The sequence below is a fragment of the Pipistrellus hanaki genome, assembly GCF_964339955.1.
Source record: "Pipistrellus hanaki genome assembly, chromosome: 13".
Lineage (NCBI taxonomy): Eukaryota > Metazoa > Chordata > Mammalia > Chiroptera > Vespertilionidae > Pipistrellus > Pipistrellus hanaki.
In genome coordinates, this window is record NC_140515.1 from 59,591,576 (window position 1) to 59,612,519 (window position 20,944).

A 20,944-nucleotide genomic window follows, 5' to 3' on the forward strand; every position below is an offset into this window, starting at 1 on the left:
ACACGTACCAGCCTGAGATGTGCCGTTTAGCTTGTGTGCTCTTAGCTCCTTCCCATCCCCCAGCTGTTAGTGCTGCAGTGGTTCCCGTCTTCCTGGTGGCCTAACCCATCCTCATGGCTAAAGCATTGTTGCTGGATTTGAAAATATTGTTTTAAATAATCAAGCCTTGTGCTGTGATCTTTCTGTGCCATTGAAGAAGTTACCAACATTAATCTCAGCATTATGGCTGCTGTACACGTGGAGGAGAGCAGGGGGCCACCTTGCTGTGTGTGCAGACAGCACGGGGGGTCTGACTTCACCTCTCGCACATGGTGAGGTGGCACAGGGCGTGATGGTGCTTCTCTCCCTCGCCGCACACGGGGACAGAGTTAGAGCGGGGCAGATACAATTGCAGTTATGTTTGCCAGGTGCTGGCACATGTCTTCAGAAATTCGCTCCCCTTAGTGATGTGTGTCCATTCAGGAAAGCTGCCCAGAGAGCAGGTCTAGATCTCACACCTACTTGGCTTTGATCTCTTGGCGCAAGTTCTTTGCCCTCTAGCCGAAGGTTTATTTTCTGTAAAAGATGATCTAACATATATTTGGAAGGGAGAGGGATGAGAGAGAAACATTGATCAGCTGCCTCCTGCACACCCCCTGTTGGGGATGTGCCCTTGACTGGAATCGAACCCAGGACCCCTGAGTCTGCAGGACAACGCTCTATCCACTGAGCCAAACCGGACAGGGCAACAATGAACTTTTTGTTTTCTGTTAAATTAAAAGTCATTGGTTTATTTGCACTTGGAATGGCTCTTACCTGATAGAATTAGCCTGGCTTTTATATCTGGACTAGAGGCTCAGTGCATGAAATTCGAGCACTCGGGTTGTCCCTCAGCCCGGCTTGCGCCCTCTCGCAGCCCAGGAGCCCTCAGGATAAGTCCTACTGCCGAGAAGGCGGGAGAGGCTCCTGCCGCCGCCATTGCACTTGCCAGCCGTGAACCTGGCTTCTGGCTGAGCGGTGCCCTCAGCGGAAGTGCAGTGACCACCAGGAGGCAGCTCCTGTGTTGAGCGCTTGCCCCCTGGTGGTCAGTGCACTTCATAGTGACTGGTTGTTCCGCTGTTCAGTCATTTGCATATTAGCCTTTTATTATATAGGATATTACTACTTAATTGGTACTTTTAATATTTAGTCACTTGCCTTTTCTGTTAAATGCCCCCAATTTCTCAATAGAAACGGGGTCCAGCTGGCCTTGCTCAGTGGTTGAGCGTTGACCTATGAACCAGGAGGTCACGGTTCAATTTCCGGTCAGGGCACATGCCCAGGCTATGGGCTCCATCTCCCAGTGTGGGACTTGCAGGAGGCAACTGATCGATGTTTCTCTCTCATCATTGATGTTTCTCTCTCTCTTTCTCTCCCTCTCTCTCCACCCCCTTTTCCTCTCTGAAATCAAGATTTAAAAAAAAAAAAATAGAAACCAGCCCCTTTAATTCCCATTTTACTTCTATGGGAGAACAAGGTATCTAGACTTGTGTACATTGCTTTTTGCTTTGAATTTCATTTTTCACTCTTTAACTGAAATAGACTCTCCGAGTAGGCTGCAGTTATGATAAAAAACAAACCCTCATGCATGCTGAAGGCTGTTGCTCCTGCGGGGAGTTTGCCCGCTTCTGCGGCGGCGTTTTGCGGAGGGAATCTGGGTCAGTAGCCGTGAATGGGGATGGTGGCCTCGGCAGACAGGCTCGTCACTGAGGCTGTGGGTGGAGGCGCGGTCCCCAGCGCTGCTCCCGAGAGCTGCTCTGGCTGGGCAGTCCTGCTCTGGAGGGCGACCAGTGCCACCCACGTCTCCAGACAGCCTTCTCGAGGAGGGCGAGGAAAGTGCGAGATCCTGGGGTTTTAGCGAAGGGTAAGGAAAAAAGCGGGGTGGGGGGGGGGTGGGAGGGTGGGGAGGAATATATATAAAAGCAGAATCACGAGTCTTTTAAAGTTCACTTTAGAAATGATGCTGACCAAACCAGCTATGGTTTGTACACTTTTTAAGAAGTTTTTGTCAAAGGCACTACCAGGCCTGATTGCCTCCCAGTGTACTAGCGTTAATGCGGAACGCTGGCACCTGTAACTTTTGTTCCTGTTTCTGTTTGCAGCGTCTCCAACTGCCTTTCTTGAAGAGAAAATGGCCTTCCAGGGATATCAGAACAACCAGAACTGGCCAGAAAACACAAACTTCTACTTTGAACCTGAGCAAGGGGTACATCCTATCCAGACTGGTAAGTGCAGCTTGCCCGTGGCTGCTGACCGTGAACTGGCATCAGCATGGAAAAGCCACACCCACCACCCAGACCCAACATGTTAGCCTAAACACAGCGCGTGAAGTGCGAGCCACGTGTCACGCAAGACCCTCCTCCTCCCTGGGCCTCTCTCCGCCTCGGGCACCTGCTCTCTGGCTCGCTCCCCTGCAAAACCTGTTTTGAATAAAGGAACTGAAATTCACATTCATTGGAGTTTAATTCTTCCAAAGGAACTATTACAGTAATAGCACAGTGTTTCCTTCTCATTGCAGCCATTGGGTGGCTCTGGTTAACAAAATATACAGTTCCACAGCACATGTGTGCTCCGTGCTGTGTGTTTACCACCTGAGGCAGGTCTCTGCCCACCAGCCACCATTTTTAAAAAAATACAGTTTTTATTGACTATTTTACAGAGAGGGAGATGGATAGAGAGTTAGAAACATCAATCGGCTGCCTCTTGCACATCCCCCACTGGGGATGTGCGTGCAACCAAGGTACATGCCCTTGACTGGAATCAAACCTGGGACCCCTTAGTCCGCAGGCCGACGCTCTATCCGCTGAGCCACACCGGTTAGGGCCATCAGTCACCATTTAACAGCACCGTTTGATGAATGCCTATTTTGCACCAGGCATAGAGCTATAGCCTTTACATGTAGATTATACGTGTTTCTTACATTACTCTGCCAAATATATATTATCCCCTTTGACAGAGAGAAAAACCAAGATTCACACCCACGTCCTATAAAATTCCAAATAATCATGGAGTCAGAAGCGTGTCTGAGTGGGAAGCGGGGAGGACGGGCCTCCACGTGGCAGCCTCAGTGGCTCCAGATCCGAGTTACCCGGCTGAGAGCTCACGGTGTTTCCACCGAGATGCGGCTTATTTATTTATTTACTTATTGCCATTGGTCTCATAAGGGGGGCAAACTGCTGGTTTCAAATTAGTGACTATTTATTGATTTCTTACCATGTGCAGTGACATTATCTCAATTTACTTAACTTCCTGTGACAACACACGGATAGCTGGTCAGCACTCACCGTGGGGTGTAAGGCTGCTGTCTCGGTGGCAGTGCCCCTGGTTGAGTCTTGAACCCCTCTTTACTCAGATCCCTTCCGGATGCCCTGTGGTGACGGCCTGGAAGACCTGCTCTTCTTCCCCGGCGGAGCCAGCCACGCCCCCGCACCGGCACCGTGGAGGGACCCTGTGACAGACAGCGACGGTACGGCTTCTCCGGCTCGGCTGGCGTCTCGCCTGAGACGGTTAATGTGGTCTTTCCCGTCACGGGGAAGCTAATTAGGCAAAGCGTGCGTGGGGCTCTGGCTGGGACAGGGCACTTCAGACCAATCCCAGGAGAGAATTCAGCTGGGCGCTCTGGGCTGCTCACCTCCTGTGTGGGATCTTGAATTCTACATCCTATGGCCAGATTCTGTGTCCACATTTTACCGCCTCATTCAATGGCCTTGGGCGAGTTTTGTTTATCTATAACATTAGTTTCTTTTATCTAATAATGGACCAACAGTAGTTCCTACATTAAAGATGAGCTAAGATAAAATAAAATTAAAAGTATTTTACATATTGCTCATCACATAGTAAACATTAAACAGATCTTAGCTATTAATTGGGAGTATCCTCATTTATGGTGCTGCGTAACTCTTAAACAAAACTTTACTCAGCTTGGGTTTCCAGCTGGACTATCCAACAGAAAGACAGATGGACAGAGAAGAATAGTTCATTAATGCATGTAGCATTCATCATGCAGGAGAAAAGCAACTCAAGGTGGTTTCTTAGAACTTCTCTTTCTGGAGCATCTTCAGTAAGAACGTTAAGTTTGTAGAGAAATGACAGGTCAGGGCCGCAGTTTCAGGCTGAAGAGCGGCAGCCGGAGGGAAGTGCGGGAGGACTCTGGGTCTGTTTGCAGGCTGCTCTGCTGCCAGTCTCAGTGGAAGGAGGGTTTATTCCCACCCTGAGGCAGAAATGGGGGAGCCTTTTCTACGTTGCTGTTTCTTAATTGTCTTCAACTCAAAATAATTTTTCAGTCAAAAAGGCATATTTTGGGATGAACTATTCTGGTTCCCTTCAATGCCCAGCATCAGTAAGACCCACTTTGAAGAATGCTTATAATTCTGTATTTGTAAGGTTCTGTCTCATTAGGTTTTTCTTTGGACTCTTGGAAGAAGGATGTCAAATGAGTTGACTTTGATGTTATCGGTCTAGTCTCCTGAGACTTAGATTTGGCTTGGACTCCTGTGTTTTATAGTTCCCTAGTTAGTGAGTCCTTTAGATGCAGGGACTTCTTTCTTTACAGCATCTTTCTTCTCTCCTCTTATGCTCCCTCACTCTTTCCCAGTGTACACCCCTGTATTCCACACTCAGCCGCCTTCGTCATCTCCTGACTGAATTTTAAAATCCATCCCAAACAGACCTGAAACATGGACCCTCTGCATCCTGTTGTTTGTCTTCTCATTCCCATGAGTGAAACTCAATGCGCCCTGTTTGTTTTCCCTCTCAGGCCTAACTCTCCGGCTTTCCCGACCCCTTTGTCCTCTCTGACCGTCTCCGTTGCTGACACACAGGCTGTGTAGCACTTAGATCAGACTGACCTCAGTCCCAGAAACGTCCTGTGCTGTCGGCCTCGCCACACTGTTCGTTCGCTCAGTGTTCTCCATCCTTGGAATTGACTCCTGTCTCCTCTCTTCTTGCTCTTGCTTCTCCTCCGAAGCTTCTGTGACTCTCCGGTCCTCGTGGTTGATTTTACTCTTACCACGCCTCCTTCGTACTGTATCTCCGGTATTATTTGATCTATGTCCAAGATCTTGCCTCTCTAGCTACATTGTAATAATCTTGATGGCAAGGGGTTATTAAATACAGTATTAAGTCTGGCAGTAGACAGCACAATAATAATCTTTTTTTAAATATATTTTTTTGATTTTTTACAGAGAGGAAGGGAGAGGGATAGAGAACTAGAAACATTGATGAGAGAGAAACATCGATCAGCTGCCTCCTGCACAACCCCCACAAGGGATGTGCTCGCAACCAAGGTACATGCCTTTGACCGGAATCGAACCTCGGACCTCTCAGTCCGCAGACCAACGCTCTATCCACTGAGCCAAACCAGTTTCGGCACAATAATAATCTTTTGACATCCATTTCTTAATAATTTACAAAGCATTTCCACAGGATTGTTCCTAACATGGAAAAGGAATTTAATAACCCCGTGTTTATGGGTGAGAAAGTTAAGACCCACAGTTCCTTACTATCCATTACGTCGTGTCGGTGGTGCTGTGACTCTTTGAAATGCACTCTGGGAGGTTGACTCCCAGCACGCCAGGGAATGGCGGCAGCACAGCCTGCTGACTAGCCAGAGAGCTGGAGACCGGCCCCAGGGTTTGCCACAGGACTCTGCTTTGTCGCCATGGCCCCAGGTCTGCGTGCTGTCCAGCATAGAAAGCTCGCTTCTACGTCAGAGGCCTCCTCCCCCGCGCTGACATGTGTGTTTGTGTTCCACTATCAGATCATCTTCCCCGAGACACATTTACTCCTGAAGCGGTGGTACCTCAGGGCTGGCCTGTGGAAGGCCCCAACTCGCCACCCATGGGGGTCTCCATTCCCCCAGGGGCCGCGCCACCGCTGCAGCCCGCAGCAGGTAACGTCTCAGCGCCCTCTTTATTGATAATCAGTGTAAAGCCATCACACGTGTTTTTTTAGCAACATACAACAGCATCGAAAAAAATGTCAGAATTGTCACAGATATTTTTAAACTTGTATTGCTGATTTCACAGCTAGAGGAAGGAAGGTGTAGTTGAATATAAGACTTTGTATTCATGGGCAAAGAAAATGCCTTTTCATTTGGTGCGGATTTCAAATTCTAGGGTCCCATGTTCCCTTTCTGGCAGTAATTATATGTCTGCATTGTTTTTTTAAACATTGGGTGTTTTTTTTCTTCTTTGCCTTTTTTCCTCCATTGTCTGTTCTCCCAATAGCTGGTCTTTTAAGCGTTACGACTGTCAGAGTGGGCGCAAACGCGTTAACCTGCCAGCTTCTTGGTCATGTTTGGGGTGTTGGGGTTCATGTGCTCTAAGAAAGTGAGTTGTGAGTGCAGAGCTCTGAGCAGACTCTGATGGCTCCTAAACTTCCAACGTGTTTCCCTCAGGGCCAGCCAGGGAGGGAGACATGGCATCGGAAGGAGAGCGGGCATCAGCCAGAGCCCTGGAGATGATGATGGGCCTGCAGGCCACTGGCATGGCACCGTCTGGAGACACGGAGGTGGCCCTGGCTCAGGACCTGGCACCAGTTGCAGGAACAGAGGTGGCGCTGGCCAGAGACGTGGCATCACCTATCAAAGAAGATGTGTCATTCGCCAAGAACACGGAATCATCCACCGAGTCAGACATGGCTGTAGACATCGACATGGTACTCCCTGTAGAATCCAAGGAAACCGCAGCCAAGGACGGAAAGCTGTTCAGTGAGACAGAGAGGGCACCTCCCTTCAGCGTGGACGTGGCTCCAGCTGAAGGCATGGGCTCATTCACAGAAATGGAGATGGCATTGGCTAAGGACATTGTATCACCCACAGCCAAGGAGTTGGCCTTGTCCTCAGAAACAGAGGTGGCCCCGGGCAAGGACCTGGCTCCGCCCCCAGAAGCACAGGTGGCCCTGGGCAAGGACCTGGCTCCGCCCCCAGAAGCACAGGTGGCCCCGGGCAAGGACCTGGCTCCGCCCCCAGAAGCACAGGTGGCCCTGGGCAAGGATCTGGCTCCGCCCCCAGAAGCACAGGTGGCCCTGGACAAGGATCTGGCTCCGCCCCCAGAAGCACAGGTGGCCCTGGGCAAGGACCTGGCTCCGCCCCCAGAAGCACAGGTGGCCCTGGACAAGGATCTGGCTCCGCCCCCAGAAGCACAGGTGGCCCTGGGCAAGGACCTGGCTCCGCCCCCAGAAGCACAGGTGGCCCCGGGCAAGGACCTGGCTCCGCCCCCAGAAGCAGAGACTCCCCTGGCTAAGGATGTGGTACCACCTTCCGAAGCAGAGGGGGCCCCAGTTCCAGCGAAGGACATGGGAATTGTGCGGACACCAGGAAAACTGAGTGAGGCTTTCCAGGTAGCGTCTCTCCAGGGCCAGGGGCCTTCAGCTGAACCTGCTTCCGTGATCTCACCAGGTATGGCTCACATTTATCCTCAGGTTTCTGTCTTTCGGGGCAGTCTCCATGCCAGATAAATAAACACATCACACACATTCCTCCTCTCCCACAGTCTCCTCTCCCTCACCCTCCAGCACCTCTTCATCCTTGCTCTCTGCTCACCTAGTGTTTCTTACCGATCAGGAAGCAGTAAGGAGGGATGTTCACAGCCTCGCTCCATCTACCTGCCTGCCATGTCTGTGCCCAGACTCTGCCCTCCTGTTACTGGCAGTCAACATCCCTGCCTCTGGTTAAGGCCTCCTCTGTATTGTACTAGATCCCCTCTCTTCCTGCTCTTCTTGTGTATTGCTCTGCTCTGGCCATTCTCTCTCTCTCTCAACCCTCACCCAAGGATATGCTTCTGTTGATGTTTTTAGTGAGAGAGGAAGGAGCGGGGAGAGAGAGAGAAGAGAAACACTGATGTGAAAGAAACATCAGTTGGTTGGTTGCCTCCCGCATGTTCCCTGACTGGGGACTGAATCTGCAGCCAGAGATCAGCCCACAGCTGATGGCGCAGGACAAGGCTCCTGCCAAACAGCGCTCAGCCAGGCCTCTCCGTCCTGCTCTCAGCAGTGCTTTCCTGGCCGCAGCCCCTTCCCGCCGGCATGCAGACATGGGCTACTTCCCTCGTTTTAAAAACCAACACACAAGCCCCTCCATCCCACCTTCCACACCGCCCCCTGCCTGCTGCCCTCACTGCAGCTCCCTCCTCCTCCAGCCTTTCTGCTCCCAGTCTGGAAGGTGGAGAACCAGCTGGCGTCTCTGAAACCTGTGGTCTCTGTTACCTTCAGAACCGGGCACAGCCGGCGGCCAGACGTTCGCCGTGCCAACAGACGAGGCACCTGTGCCAGAGGACCCCGCGCAAAGGAAGCCTTTCAGCGGACAGCCTCCGGAGCCTTCCGCAGAGCCCACAGGTAGGTCAGGGAGTGCAATGGGCGCTGGAACCACTGCCCCTGGGCGTGGTGGGAGCTGGGGCAGCTGTCCCTGGCGCAGGCGGTGGTCAGCGGCACCGTTGATGAGGTCAGTTCTCCTAAATTTTGTCTTGTTTGGGCAGAAAGTCAGCTCGTTTGCCCGCTGGGAGGGGTACGTTGGTCCGTGTCCCGTAAACACCCCAGTTACCGTGTCACCGCCCGGCGCATCGGCGTCGCCTGGGACACATCAGAAACGCATGATCTCCAGCTCAGCCTCCCAAGTGTTCCAGACAATTCTCATGTCTTCCCCGGTGAGGCGTCCTCCCTTCAAGTCCGATCACTTAGAGAACTTCCCGGTACATGTTCTTCATTGTGAGCCAGAAACATCCATGACGGATGCGGTGAAGGGCCGGGACCGTGATTCACTGACTCAGTCCCAGAGCTTTGCACCAACAAGGAGCAAAATTAAGTTTGGGTTTTTTAAAAAATGTCGTTTTAGTGACTCAGCATATCAATCAACATTTATCAAATTCTTAATGTGTACAAAGCACAGCATGCTCACGCAGAGACAGCGAGGTCTGGCCCTGCCCTCCTGCTGTTATATCAGTCTGGATGGAGAGAATCCCCAGATGTGAACACAGACCAAAGATTTCGTAATTGAATTGGTTTAAGAGATGGCACCAAATGCTAGCAGTATTGGTTAACTGCCAAGTTAAATGTTATAAACGCTTAGGGTAAGCAAGCCTAGCAGTTTTTCTGAGAGAAGCAGGTATTGATCTGAGGCATTAAACGAAGGGTGAGATTTGGAGGGCCTGGGTGGGTGAGGAAAAACGAGATGCTGTGTGAGTGTTTGCTCTGCTCTGTCACTTCCTGGCTCGGACCTGACCAGAGCGGCCCTAGACCTGCTCCAGCGGGCCTTTCCAGGACTCGGGTCCTCGCAGCCTGTCGTGAGGCAGGCGGCCGCAGCAGTGACTTCCTGAAACACTCCCAGTGCTGCTCCTTCCTGTGCTGCTGGCAGTAGGTGTAGTTCTCTGACTCTGGAGGAAGTACATTTGGGAACCGAAATTGAAACCTAACACATTAGTCTTTTGAAGTCGGAGGTTCTGGTTCTGGAACGATGAGATTATTTCTCTGGTCCAAATACGAATTCAGTATCTTTTTCTTTTCCTTCTCTTCCTCTTTTTCTCCTTTAGTAGTATAAGCCTGGTCTGTTTCCCAGAATTTACCTGGTTAGCTTGATAACTGTTTAGTATAATATTGGTGACAGATTCTTGGAATTACAAATTCTGTCCAAGATCATATGTATTTATTCAATTAATAAATAAATGTCACCAAAAAGAAACAGGAGCTTACCACTTCATTGCAGAATTGGGAATTGTGGGCCTAATAAAGATAATGGCAAATATAAACAAGTATCAGCTGAGAGTCATAGGCAGTAAATGCTTATTCTAGGGGTTAGGAAATCTCTGAATGTCTTTTCTCCAGTTTTAAATACTTTGTTAAATGTGTTTGAAAAAATATTTAAGATGATAATCTTTGTTAAATATCTGCTAATCCCAGTTAAAGGTGAGAAATGTTTCAGAAAAGAAAGCACAACTTTTCCTAAATGAATTATTATGTGGATTGGTATAAATAGACTACTTAAATGAGCCAATAAGTGGACTTCTTGAAGGAACGATAACAAGGAGTTTTCTGTTTGGAATCTTGGCCATCTCCGTGTATTGCAGGTGCCCTTCCCACAGGAGCCAAGCAAGCGTGCAGACCCAGGGACCGCAGGGCCGCCCGGCCCCGGCCCGCCCGGGCTCCTCCCGAGCTGCTGGGAGGCTCTTCACCGAAGACTCTCGATCCCGGGCTGGGCCCCCGCTCTGTGCCCGAGACCGGCTGGGGCTCTGGCTCGGTCTCCTGTGCGGAGCCTGGGAGCCAAAGGAAAGCCCCTCCCGGGGACCTTGAAACACAGAGGGATGCTGGCAGGGAGGCCTGGGATGGAGACAGCGCAGCAATGATGGCGAAGAAGAAAAAGAAGAAACCAAAGCAAAAGAGATATCCTCAGCCCCGGGCTGGGGGGCCTTGGGATGAAGACAGCGCAAAAGAGGCTGACGGCCACCCCTCCGCAGCTGACGCCCAGAAACCGGGTGTCCTCCCCAGCCAGCCTGCCACTGTGGGCGTGAAGTGCGGACTGGCCTCCGGAGAAAGCCCGAGAAAGGACCCTGGGATCGACTCCAGAACAGCCTCCCCGGCAGCGGAGAGCTTTGTCTGGGGAAGCCCCAGTGTTCCTTCGCGTCCTTCGGAAGCGCCCCCTGCAGCCCCAGGGAATGCTCAGCTCGAGCTGAGCACAGAGGCAGAGGTCAAAGGTCACAAGTCAGAACCACAGAGCCGAGGCAGGGACTCTCTGCAGCAAGGTGAGTGCAGACCTCAGACGGCTCCCCGCCTGGCGAGCCCTGGGGGTGAAGGCCAGGCCGCAGGCCCTCTCGGACTAAAAGGGCCCCTGACAGAGGTTTCTGTCCGCAAAACCGAAGTTCCTTTGGAGGTCAGTGCCCAGGAGGACCAAGAGGCTATGGGGCGAGTTTTAAAACCCACAGCAGCCAAAGAATTGCCTAATCCGACACGCACTTTGACAGCCAATAACCCACTGGAAAGCAGCCTGAAAGAAGGGAATGATGCAAGGACAATGGCCACGCTGCAGAAGGACACTCAGAAAGAGTTCTCTGAAGCAGCTCAGGGTGTGAAAGAACTTAACAAGGAGATGAGCATCTTAGCTTTGGAGCAGCTGCCCCAGGGCAGGAGTCAGGCTCCTGGGCCCGGGAGTGAGCCACTTAAGAGAACTGCAGGTGATGGCAAAAGCAGGAAGGGAAGGGGGAGTTCTGGGAAAGTGAGAGCGAGTTCTGGGAAGGCAAAAGCGAGGGCTGAGCTGCCGGTCCTTCCAGACAGCCAGGAGGACGGCAGAGCTGCCCTCGGGCCAGGCGAGCCAGCCCCCGGGGCAGACAGAACGGTTGCTGGGGCTGCGAGGGAGGAGCTGAGGCTGCATTCTTCCAAGCAGCCAGGGACCACGGCTGCTCTCCCTGAGGCAGTGGTCAAGGGGACCCCTAAGGAGACGGACCCTGAGGCAGTGGTCAAAGGGGCTCCTAAGGAGACGGACCCTGAGGCAGTGGTCAAGGGGACCCCTAAGGAGACGGACCCTGAGGCAGTGGTCAAGGGGACCCCTAAGGAGACAGACCCTGAGGCAGTGGTCAAGGGGACCCCTAAGGAGACAGACCCTGAGGCAGTGGTCAAGGGGGGGCCTAAGGAGACGGACCCTGAGGCAGTGGTCAAGAGGGGGCCTAAGGAGACGGACACTGAAGCAGTGGTCAAGGGGACCCCTAAGGAGATGGATCCTAAGGCAGTGGTCAAGGGGACCCCTAAGGAGACGGACCCTGAGGCAGTGGCCAAGGGGACCCCTAAGGAGACGGACCCTGAGGCAGTGGCCAAGGGGACCCCTAAGGAGACGGACCCTGAGGCAGTGGCCAAGGGGACTCCTAAGGAGACAGATCCTAAGGCAGTGGTCAAGGGGACCCCTAAGGAGACGGACCATAAGGCAGTGGCCAAGGGGACTCCTAAGGAGACAGATCCTAAGGCAGTGGCCAAGGAGACCCCTAAGGAGACGGACCCTGAGGCAGTGGCCAAGGGGACTCCTAAGGAGACAGATCCTAAGGCAGTGGCCAAGGAGACCCCTAAGGAGACGGACCATAAGGCAGTGGCCAAGGGGCCCCCTAAGGAGACGGACCCTGAGGCAGTGGTCAAGGGGCCCCCTAAGGAGACGGACCCTAGTGCAGTAAGCGCCTTGCAGATGCTGATTCCTTTGGAAACTAGGTCAGGCCTGCCTCCGCCTTCCGGCGCTGCGGCAGACAGGGGAGCTGTGGCCATCAGTCTGGGTGTCGGTAACCAGAGCAAAGAAGGAAAGTGTCCGTGGATGGATGGTGAGGCAGCTCCCAGGGTTTCTGAAAAGCCTAAAAAAAGAAGCAGCGAAGGCAGAAACAAGAAGTTTAAAAGTAATTGTTCTGCACAGCTCGCGAGTGGGGAGAGCAAGGAGGACGCCCTCAGCCCCCCTCTCCCAGGGCGGGAGGGAGGTGCCGGCAGTGCTCCCCCCACGGGTCCCGGGCCTCTGGGCTCACAGGCCGCGGAGGCGCCCACCGTGGAGGGCGGAGGCCCACAGGGCAGACATGCTGAGGCTCATTCTTTTGAGCTCGGGGCGCTTGGGGGGAACAAAACAAACACAGTCAAGGATTCTGCTGTCACCGAAGCAGCTACCATGGTAACAGCCGTGAGTGGCCACGGCCAAAGCCAGGGGGCAGGGCTGGTTCCCTCAGAGGCCGCCCAGGGGCGCCCTGCAGGGAGGGACAGCCCCGGGGAAAGGAGTGGCGATGGGAAAAGCAGCTCTTTTGAGGGGCGTGCTGATGCAGCAAAAAGTCACGTCCCCAGCGGAGCCGCAGGGGACCACAGGGTGGAGGGAAGGGGCCACGCGGGTGAGGACAGGAACTTTACCTGGACTGGCCCCCGAGCGCCCTCAGAGGGCGGGAGCAGGCCAGCCCCTCCCCGGGCTCTGGACCCCGCAGCCCCTCGCCCTCGGTTAGAAAAGGGAGGTGAGTCCTTTACCAGCCCCTTGGCAGGAAGTAGGCAAGAGACAGCTCTGGCCCCGGCCTCCGAATTCGTGGGGGGTCATTGCGGCAAAGATGGGGTCCCAGAGCAGGCAAGGGCCAAGGCTGCCTCCGCTGCCCTGCCCCCGGCAGCCGCAGCAGCAGGGCCGCGCCCTGGGGACGGCCGTCCTGAGAAGAGAGGGGAGCTCGCTGGTCCCCGGGAAGGCGAAGCGGGGGGAGACGGAGGCCGTGTGCGGGGAGAGTTGGAGTCAGTGCCCAGGGGGGCAGCTAAGCATCCAGGAGAGGGAACCACAGAACCAGCCACGGGCCACCGGCCTGCGGTGCCCACGGAAGACCAGCGCCCGGCCCACACGCTCGGAGGCCTCGGGGTGCGTGCCGGAGGGAGTCACGTTCCAGCGTCTGCAGTGGACACAGAGAGAGGGGCTGCGGAGGGCTTTGCTTCCCGTCACACTCCCCCCATCCCGGGAGACAAAGCACAAAAGGCCCTTTTCTGTGAGGACCAGAATGCCGAAGGCAGTTTGAATAAGAAGGTGGATATGACTCTTTTGACTCCAAACAGTGAAAAGGATGCGGTGGAAGGAATGGGCCTGGCTTCGGAAATGGCGGCATTAGCAGATGCCGCCGCGCCAGCGCCAGCGCCAGCGCCCCAGTCAGGCTGCTCGGCCGGCCAGGCGGGGGCGGAGGCCGAAGTGACTGCTTGCCGGGGCCTCCAGCTCCCACAACCCCAAGAGGAGGCCCCAGAGGCCCCCGAGAGCGTGGCAGCACGGGCTGAGCCCGCGGCTCCGGGGGCCGGGAAGACGGGAGGAAGGAGAGTGGCGGAGCCGCTGAGAGGCTACATGAGACCCACCAAGGCCCGAGGACTGGCTCCGCCTTCGCCGAAGGAGCAGGAGAGACCCCGGCCCGCCGCGGCCCGCGGTAGGAGCTGCCGCTGTGTGTGCTGTGGCTTTGGTCCCATCAGACTTTAATCTCCTCGTCAGCAGTGACTTGTTGGCATGAAAGACCGTAACTTCTAACCGCGTGTCTCCCGCAGCTCACATGCCCGTGTCCAGCTCACGAGGCTGTGACGTCGTTGCATGCCTTTACCCGGCCAGGAGCCGGAGGTTCCGGTGGGGCTGGATTTCAAACGGAGTTGTTAGCAGACAGGAGGCTGTCACCGCCCACTGTCCTTGGTGTTCCGTTTGAAGTGTGCCTGTGTGTGCCAGGGCTCCAGCCACGGTCGTCATCGTTGGGTGTGAGGAGGAGGAAGCATTTACATCTGCTGCTGCATGGGCTTTAGCTGTTAGTATGTGCAGGCGTGTGCAAAGTAGATTTGCCGTTGTGAGTACGTATGTAAAACAGTTTATTCTTATAATAGTACTTATTGCTTATTGCTACTGCATGATTATTGCATGGTATTAACTCTATGCCTACTGGTGCCCACCCTGGACTGTCCCTCGCGCTGGTAGATGGACTGTCCAGGCTGCTGTCGGCTGGAGCAGAACGGCTGCCAGCTTCGGAGGCGCAGCCGTCCTTGTGCTCCGGAGAGATGGGGAGGGGCCAGCGGGACGCAGCCCCTCACTCACAGTTCGCCGCCACGCGCCCCCCTCCCCCACTCCTACCCCTCAGCCCCCAACACACACCCTAGAAAAGGGGGGAGATTTATCTAACCCTGAGGTCCCCGAGCCTCACCTCCAAAAACTGGTTCCTGGCCTTGGCGGTTTCTCAGCCGCCGTCTCCCAGAGTGCAGGATGCGGCTGCTGACTCCAGAGATGGAGAGGGCGCATTGGCCTCCACAGCCAGCTCAGCGCTGGGGGCTTCGCCGTGGACCATGTGGGCATGCTGTGGGCTTGTTGGGGGAAGCGTGTGCTGTGCGTGCATTTGTTCCCAGCAGGGGGCGCTGCTGTGCCAGTGCAGGATGCTGGAGGTGGTTCTTTCATAAGCTCTTCTCATCTTCCGTGCTCATCCTGCTCGCTGTCGTGGCCAGTGCAGGGAGCTCTGCAGCATGGTTAAGGTGCCAGGCTCTGTCCAGGGCTTCCATTAGTTTCTAGATTGCGGCTCGTTCGGCAGGGATGCAGAGGGCACGGAAATGTTCTGAAGCCTGGCCATCTCTTGTCCAGTGTCTTCCAGGAAGTGTAGAGAGAGGGTTTGTCTGGCTGGGAAGGAGCAGATGCGGTGGAGTGCGGGCCTGCTCGGCCGGCCAGGCTCCGGCACTGTGAGGAGTGGCCCGGCGAGGGGCTCCGAGAGGGTGTGGGTTCTGGACAGGACGTGTTGTTTCTTCTCTGAACTCTAGAGCCTTCTCCCTGACGTGGACGTCGTTATGCACTTCAATAGTGAGGCGCTCCTTGTGCTCGTTTGAACAGGAGTACAGTCACACGACACAAAGGGGGACACGGAGATGGAAGCCTCCCCCCAGGGCCCACCCGTGGGAGCACCGCTGTGAGGAGGGCTTCCTGTGGGCGGCGGGGACGCTGCGGGGACCGTGACGGACCGTGCGGGCTGCGCCCCCAGAACCGCCCGGAGCCCGGAGAGCTAGTGCGGCCGTGGCCCCTGGCTCCGAGCGGGGCCGCTGTGGACGCCAGCGCCCAGCCCTTCTCCGGGGCAGCACGTCTCCTTCCTTCTCTGGCGCCTGCTCCTGCCCTCGCGGGGGAAACTTCATAATCCCAAATCCGCACAGTTTCCGGGGCCTCGTCCATGCGCACGGGGTGCGGACATGGGAGGAGGGGAGCTGTAGGACCCGCTGCACTGCAGCTGGGGAAGTGCCCGCCTTCCGCTGCCTTCCTCTGTGGCTTTCCTCATCTTCCCGCTGAAGAGTAGTGAGATTTACTGAGAATTCTGTAGATGCACAACTAAAGAGAAGTTACTGTGTGCTCAGCACTGTCTCATATTGTTTCATTTTGACACTTCTCTTCACCTTATTTCAATGGGAGCATCTAATATTCTCTGACAGGAGTGCGGCACATGTCAGCTGTTCCACTTTAAAAGGTTCTTCCCGTGTTCCCCCCTCCCTCCCTCACTTTTACCCTTTCGTCCTCTGGCTGACAAGTAGCCTTGGAGGAGGCAGAACACCAGTGACCCCCTGACCTCTGGTCTGGGCTGTTGCTAGGATACCACCCTCCTCAGGTGGCCGAGGTCCTGCTTCTGGGCCCCGTGAGCCGAGCTGACGCCGGCGGAGGATAGTGGTGGGTGACAGGTGTTTCCATAGTCACTTACTTTTGATTGGTGATGTGGGCTGGCACTGCTGTGGCCTCCATTTCTGTGTCCCCATGTGGATTACCTTGGTCAAAGATCACATAAATCAGATCGCTAGCTCCAGTTTTTTTCATTTGTCTGTTGGCATTCCAACTTTGAAAAGTTAATCAGGGAGAATCATGATTCCCATGTACTAAGAAATGTTTCTAAAATGTAGTTGAATGTGGATTTAAAGTGTTTTTGCGGGTAAGTAAAGAGAGAGCAGTTTTACAGCATTCAGCTTTTATGTGACCAGTAGAATTACTGACATGTATTGTCATGATGATTTACAGAAACTGTCTCCTGAGACGGTGACAGGGAACAGCGGGTCCATCTGGAAAGTAGCTTTGTTGCCTAGGTAACGGAGAGGGGATGCAGGGCAGCCCGTGGTGGAGCACATCAAACCCAAAGCCTGCACTCCTCTGCCATGCCCTGACGAGAGGGCCCCTGCGCTGCGGGAGCCGGCTCCCAGGAGGCTGGGTGCCCAGGAGGCTCGGCGTCTGTCCTCTGGGGGCTGATAAAGCCTCAGACCACCTGACACCGCCTGGAGGGAAGTCAGGCCCTTTCCTCTTCGTTCGCCGGGGACAGTGGAGATGGGCCCCGGGTAGGCCAGCGGGGTGCTGGGCGATGGGGCACGTGGCTCCGCAGCGTGCAGGAGGACCTCCCCTCGGCCCGGAGCCTGCGCGGTGGAGCCACGCGCTGGGCTGGGCCCGAAGGCAGCATGGACAGGGTGGCCCCGGTGGCCCCCGCCCTAGCTCCCAGGAAAGGCGCATAGACACACGGTTATGCTGGAGGGAAGTTTTGGGAGTGGGGTTGTTAAAGGAACAGAACTCCAGGGTGGAAAGCTCTTCGGAAAGAAAGGACTTATTGAGCCAAAAGCTCGCCAGAAAGGCTGGCCCTGGGGCAGGAGCCTAAGCCGCAGCAGCCGGAAGGTGGAGCAGGGCGGGGGCGGGCATTGTGCTGCGGTCCTGGGGTTGACAGGCACTTCGTACATTGTTGCGGGGTGTGTGTGTGTGTGTGTGTGTGTGTGTGTGTGTGTGAGGTGCTCTCTGAAGACCAGGCGTCATTTACCCGCCGTGTTCTCTGAAAGCGCTACTACAAACTCAGTGAGACCATCGCACTGATTGCAAACGGCTCTTAAAAACCGGCTACCTTCTCCTCTTCTATTCTTTTTTTTTTTTTTTTTTAATATATTTTATTGATTTTTCACAGAGAGGAAGAGAGAGGGATAGAGAGTTAGAAACATCGATGAGCAGAATCATCGATCAGCTGCCTCTTGCACACCCCCTACTGGGGATGCGCCTGAAACCAAGGTACATGCCCTTGACCGGAATCGAACCCGGGACCTTTCAGTCCCCAGGCCGACGCTCTATCCACTGAGCCAAACCAGTCCCGCTCCTCTTCTATTCTTTTTTTTTTTTTTTTTTTTTTTAATATATTTTATTGATTTTTTTTTTTTATAGAGAGGAAGAGAGAGGGATAGAGAGCTAGAAACACAGATGAGAGAGAATCATTGATCAGCTGCCTCTTGCTCGCCCCCTACTGGGGATGTGCCCACAACCAAGGTACATGCCCTTGACCGGAATCGAACCCGGGACCTTTCAGTCCGCAGGCCGACGCTCTATCCACTGAGCCATACCGGTTTTGGCTCCTCTTCTATTCTTGCTGAGCCTTTCGCAGCTCCTGCTCAGTACAAGACGGTGACTCTGAGCAAGACCACTGTGTTCAAGGTGGATGATGCTCCGTCCGTTAGGAACCCTGCCACTGAGAATGTCTGTGGGTCCCTCCGTCCTGAGGGACGCTTCATGCACTCACAGGCCGGGGCAGCGGAGGGCCACACTGCATTAATGAGGGCTCCGGGCTCTGCGGGGCGGGCAAGCCCAGCCAGGGCTCCTGCCTTTCGGGGTCAGAGGAGGCTGAACGTCCCACCGTGTTCCCATGGCAACGGCATGCTCGGAGGCTGGAAGGAGCAGGTGGTGCTGAGGGTGGAGACCAGCTGTCTGAGGAACCCCGGGGAGCAGGGGCCAGTGAAGGGGAGGGTCTGTTGTCACATGAGCGTCTTGTAACTGGATCCCGTCCCCAAAGCCCTGACGTCCCAGCCTTCAGCGGACCCTGTGCTGAGCAGCCTCGCGCAGAGCTCCGAGGGGGCTCCGTTCCGATCTGTTCTCTAGTGAGTCGGTAGGTTGCTATGACAGCAAACCCACGCTTCCTCTGAGAAATGAATGCCTCCAATTTCCATATGACATTCGGGGGATGAAGTGAAATTTTGAGCGATTTTGTGGAATCATTGTTTAAGGGTTATGGCTGGGGATTAGCAGCTGAATCTGTTTGTTTTTAAAACAGTTTGCTGAGGGGGGCTGTGCCAGCTAAGGGAGGGCGTGTGTGCGCGGACCCACAGCAGTGAGAGCGGGGACCTGCCCTCGGCACCCCGTGGCTCCGTGCGCGCATTAGGGCAGCGCTGGCCGGGTGCTGTCTGCAGAAATCACGTGTTCCTTTCCCCGGGCGTGTGAACATGCAGAAGTGGCACAGTTCGTCCCTTCTCCTTCCCCTCCACGCCCTCCTTCCTCCTCTCTGTGCAGCTCGTAATGGTTCGGCGCCCACCGCGTGCGCTGGCGGGGGTGGGGGAGGCGGTGTTGTCCTGACGCTGGGACTGGCTGTGATGTCACTGCCAGCTCCGTGCGCTCCTGCTCGCAGGCGCATCAGAGCTCCAGGCGGGAGGCTGCGGGAGAGACCGCTGCACGGCCTGGACAGCAGCTTCTGGGGCAAGCCTGCAGGGGCCGATGGACGCCCCCAAAGGAATCAGCCGCGCTGGGTTTGAGTGGCAGAGGACGGAGGGCAAGCTGAATGAAATCGGGCTCAATGTCAGCATGGATGGGCGGCTGCGAGACGGGCTTGTGAAAAACGCCAGCTTCCTGGAGCCGACGCAGCTCTGCTTCTTTGAGGGGAAGCTGGACAAAGAGCTGGGCACCGGCGCGCAGAGCAGGGAGCATCCATCCAGCGCGGGCCACTGTGGCCGCAGGTCTGTGGTGTCCGGCTCCTGCCGTGCCGCGGAGGGGAGCTCGGGTCACCAGGAGGCAGCCCGCGTCCAGCTGCAGCCCAGGGAGGGGCCGGACAGGAACAAAGCCGCCTCAGAGCAGGAGCTGGTGGCAGGGAAGGACGGGCCGGGGGCCAAGCGCCAGCCAGACCTGGATCTCCCCGGGGCTGCTGGCCGCCTCGGGAGGGAGCCCAGTGCTCACCCAGCGGCCGCAGGCTGGCCGGGCTCCGGGGCAGCAGCCCCAGGATGGGAGCACGGCACCGCTCCTGGCCGCCAGGGGGGTGAGGGGGGCAGTGAGGCCGCATTACCTGTGGCTGTGGCCCACCCCGCCCCCACTGCCAGGCCACCCGTCCCTCCGGCGGAGGTCCCCCAGGAAGGCTCGAGCGCCAGCGCTCAGGCCCGAGAGCGGGACGAGGGGCCGGAGGGGCAGTGTGCTCCCGGGGAGGGGGCTGTGTTCGCCCGCGCCCAGCGGAAGGCCGTGCGCCGGGCCCTGTCTGAGTGCGCCCACCTCGCAGTGCCCCCCGCTGCCAGCCTGGCAGATACGCACCCCGAGCTCCCCGCCCCAGAAGAGCGCAGCCCAGAGCCCATTCCCACGCCCGGGCCCCGGGGGGCTCCTGCCGTCAGGCGCTCCATGACCGTGGCCGAGGAGCAGCTGCCCATCCCGTCCGCCGAAGAGCCCCCTCCTTCCACCTGCGAGGAAGCCGCGGCCGAGAAGAGGGAAGCATCCACCCCCCTGAGCGGCAGCTGCAGGGCGGGGAGGGAGCCGGGCGCTGCGGGGCTGGGTCTCCGGGGCGCGCTGGAGCGGATTCCTGCAGCGAGCAGCCGGGACCAGGGGCGGGAGGATTCTCCTGGAGCCAGCACCGATCCTGAGACCCCGCGGGATGGTACGTTCCTGATCTCGCCTCCACGGGAACAAGCAGGCAGCGAGGCAGCAGCCGGGCGGCCTGTCAGGCCCGGGAGCGAATCCCTCCCTGGGAAAGTCCCAGGAGGGCGCGGGTGGAGGGTGGGTGGGGTCAGAGGTGGCGGGCATCAGAATGAGCCTTCCTGGACCTCCTGTCGCCTCGTCCCCTCTCCCCAGCCCCTGTCCAGGCCGGCGGCCACCGCTGGCCTGACGTCCTCGCTGAGACTGCCGTGCCGGAGGCTCCCTTCAGGAGCCGGGCTGCCCGAGCCGCTGCCATCTTACTGTGCTGCCAGCCTGGCTGGCCACTGTGTCTCCGCTGCTCACGGCGCCCGCCTTGCTTCTGGTTTTCTCTTTGGGTGTGGGCTGGGAGGACTGGTGGGGAGAGACGGACAGGAGAGAGGAGGCTTCACTTAATCAGTGCTGAGTGCCTCCTTCATCAGTGAGTTGGCCGACAGGGACTTAATGGGTCTTGTTTGTAAAAATTGCCTCTTTTCCTGGGAACTGTTTCCTCTAATATTTACCTCAGGACATTTTTAATGAAAGATTTTACGTGTTATTTTAGGGAAGTGGTACTGGAGGGGCCCTTTAAGACTGGCAGGTGCTTTCTTGTTGATGGAGGCGGACCAGGGAGCGGCCTGGGTCCCCCGAGGTCCCTGTGGCTCTGCTCGGGAGAGCGCAGGGGCCTGCCCGCCTGGCTCTGCTCGCGGCCCGGGCCTGTCTGTGCTGGTCCCCACCGCCCAGTTCGTGCCGAGGCCTTTTCTTCAGTACAAGCTCATGCGGGTTCAGGCTAACTGGAGTCCATACTGATGGAAAATTTTAACG

At 56.1% G+C, this 20,944-nt stretch overlaps 1 protein-coding gene across 24 annotated transcripts in view; it reads left to right on the plus strand.

Moving 5' to 3' along the window:
• The window catches only part of MAP4 (microtubule associated protein 4), a gene marked incomplete at its 5' end in the record, with an annotated part of 57,358 nt that overhangs the window by 18,317 nt on the left and 18,097 nt on the right, over positions 1–20,944 (plus strand). For 18 of the 24 annotated variants that reach the window (XM_084901600.1, XM_084901611.1, XM_084901622.1 and 15 more), the window contains 6 exons: positions 2,121–2,243; positions 3,371–3,484; positions 5,777–5,908; positions 6,416–7,417; positions 8,230–8,352; positions 10,077–11,177. In XM_084901600.1, the coding sequence (XP_084757726.1) occupies positions 2,121–2,243; positions 3,371–3,484; positions 5,777–5,908; positions 6,416–7,417; positions 8,230–8,352; positions 10,077–11,177 (2,595 nt within the window). The remainder of the gene's footprint in view (positions 1–2,120; positions 2,244–3,370; positions 3,485–5,776; positions 5,909–6,415; positions 7,418–8,229; positions 8,353–10,076; positions 11,178–20,944) is intronic. The other 6 variants (XM_084901613.1, XM_084901614.1, XM_084901615.1 and 3 more) reach the window with 3 other exon arrangements.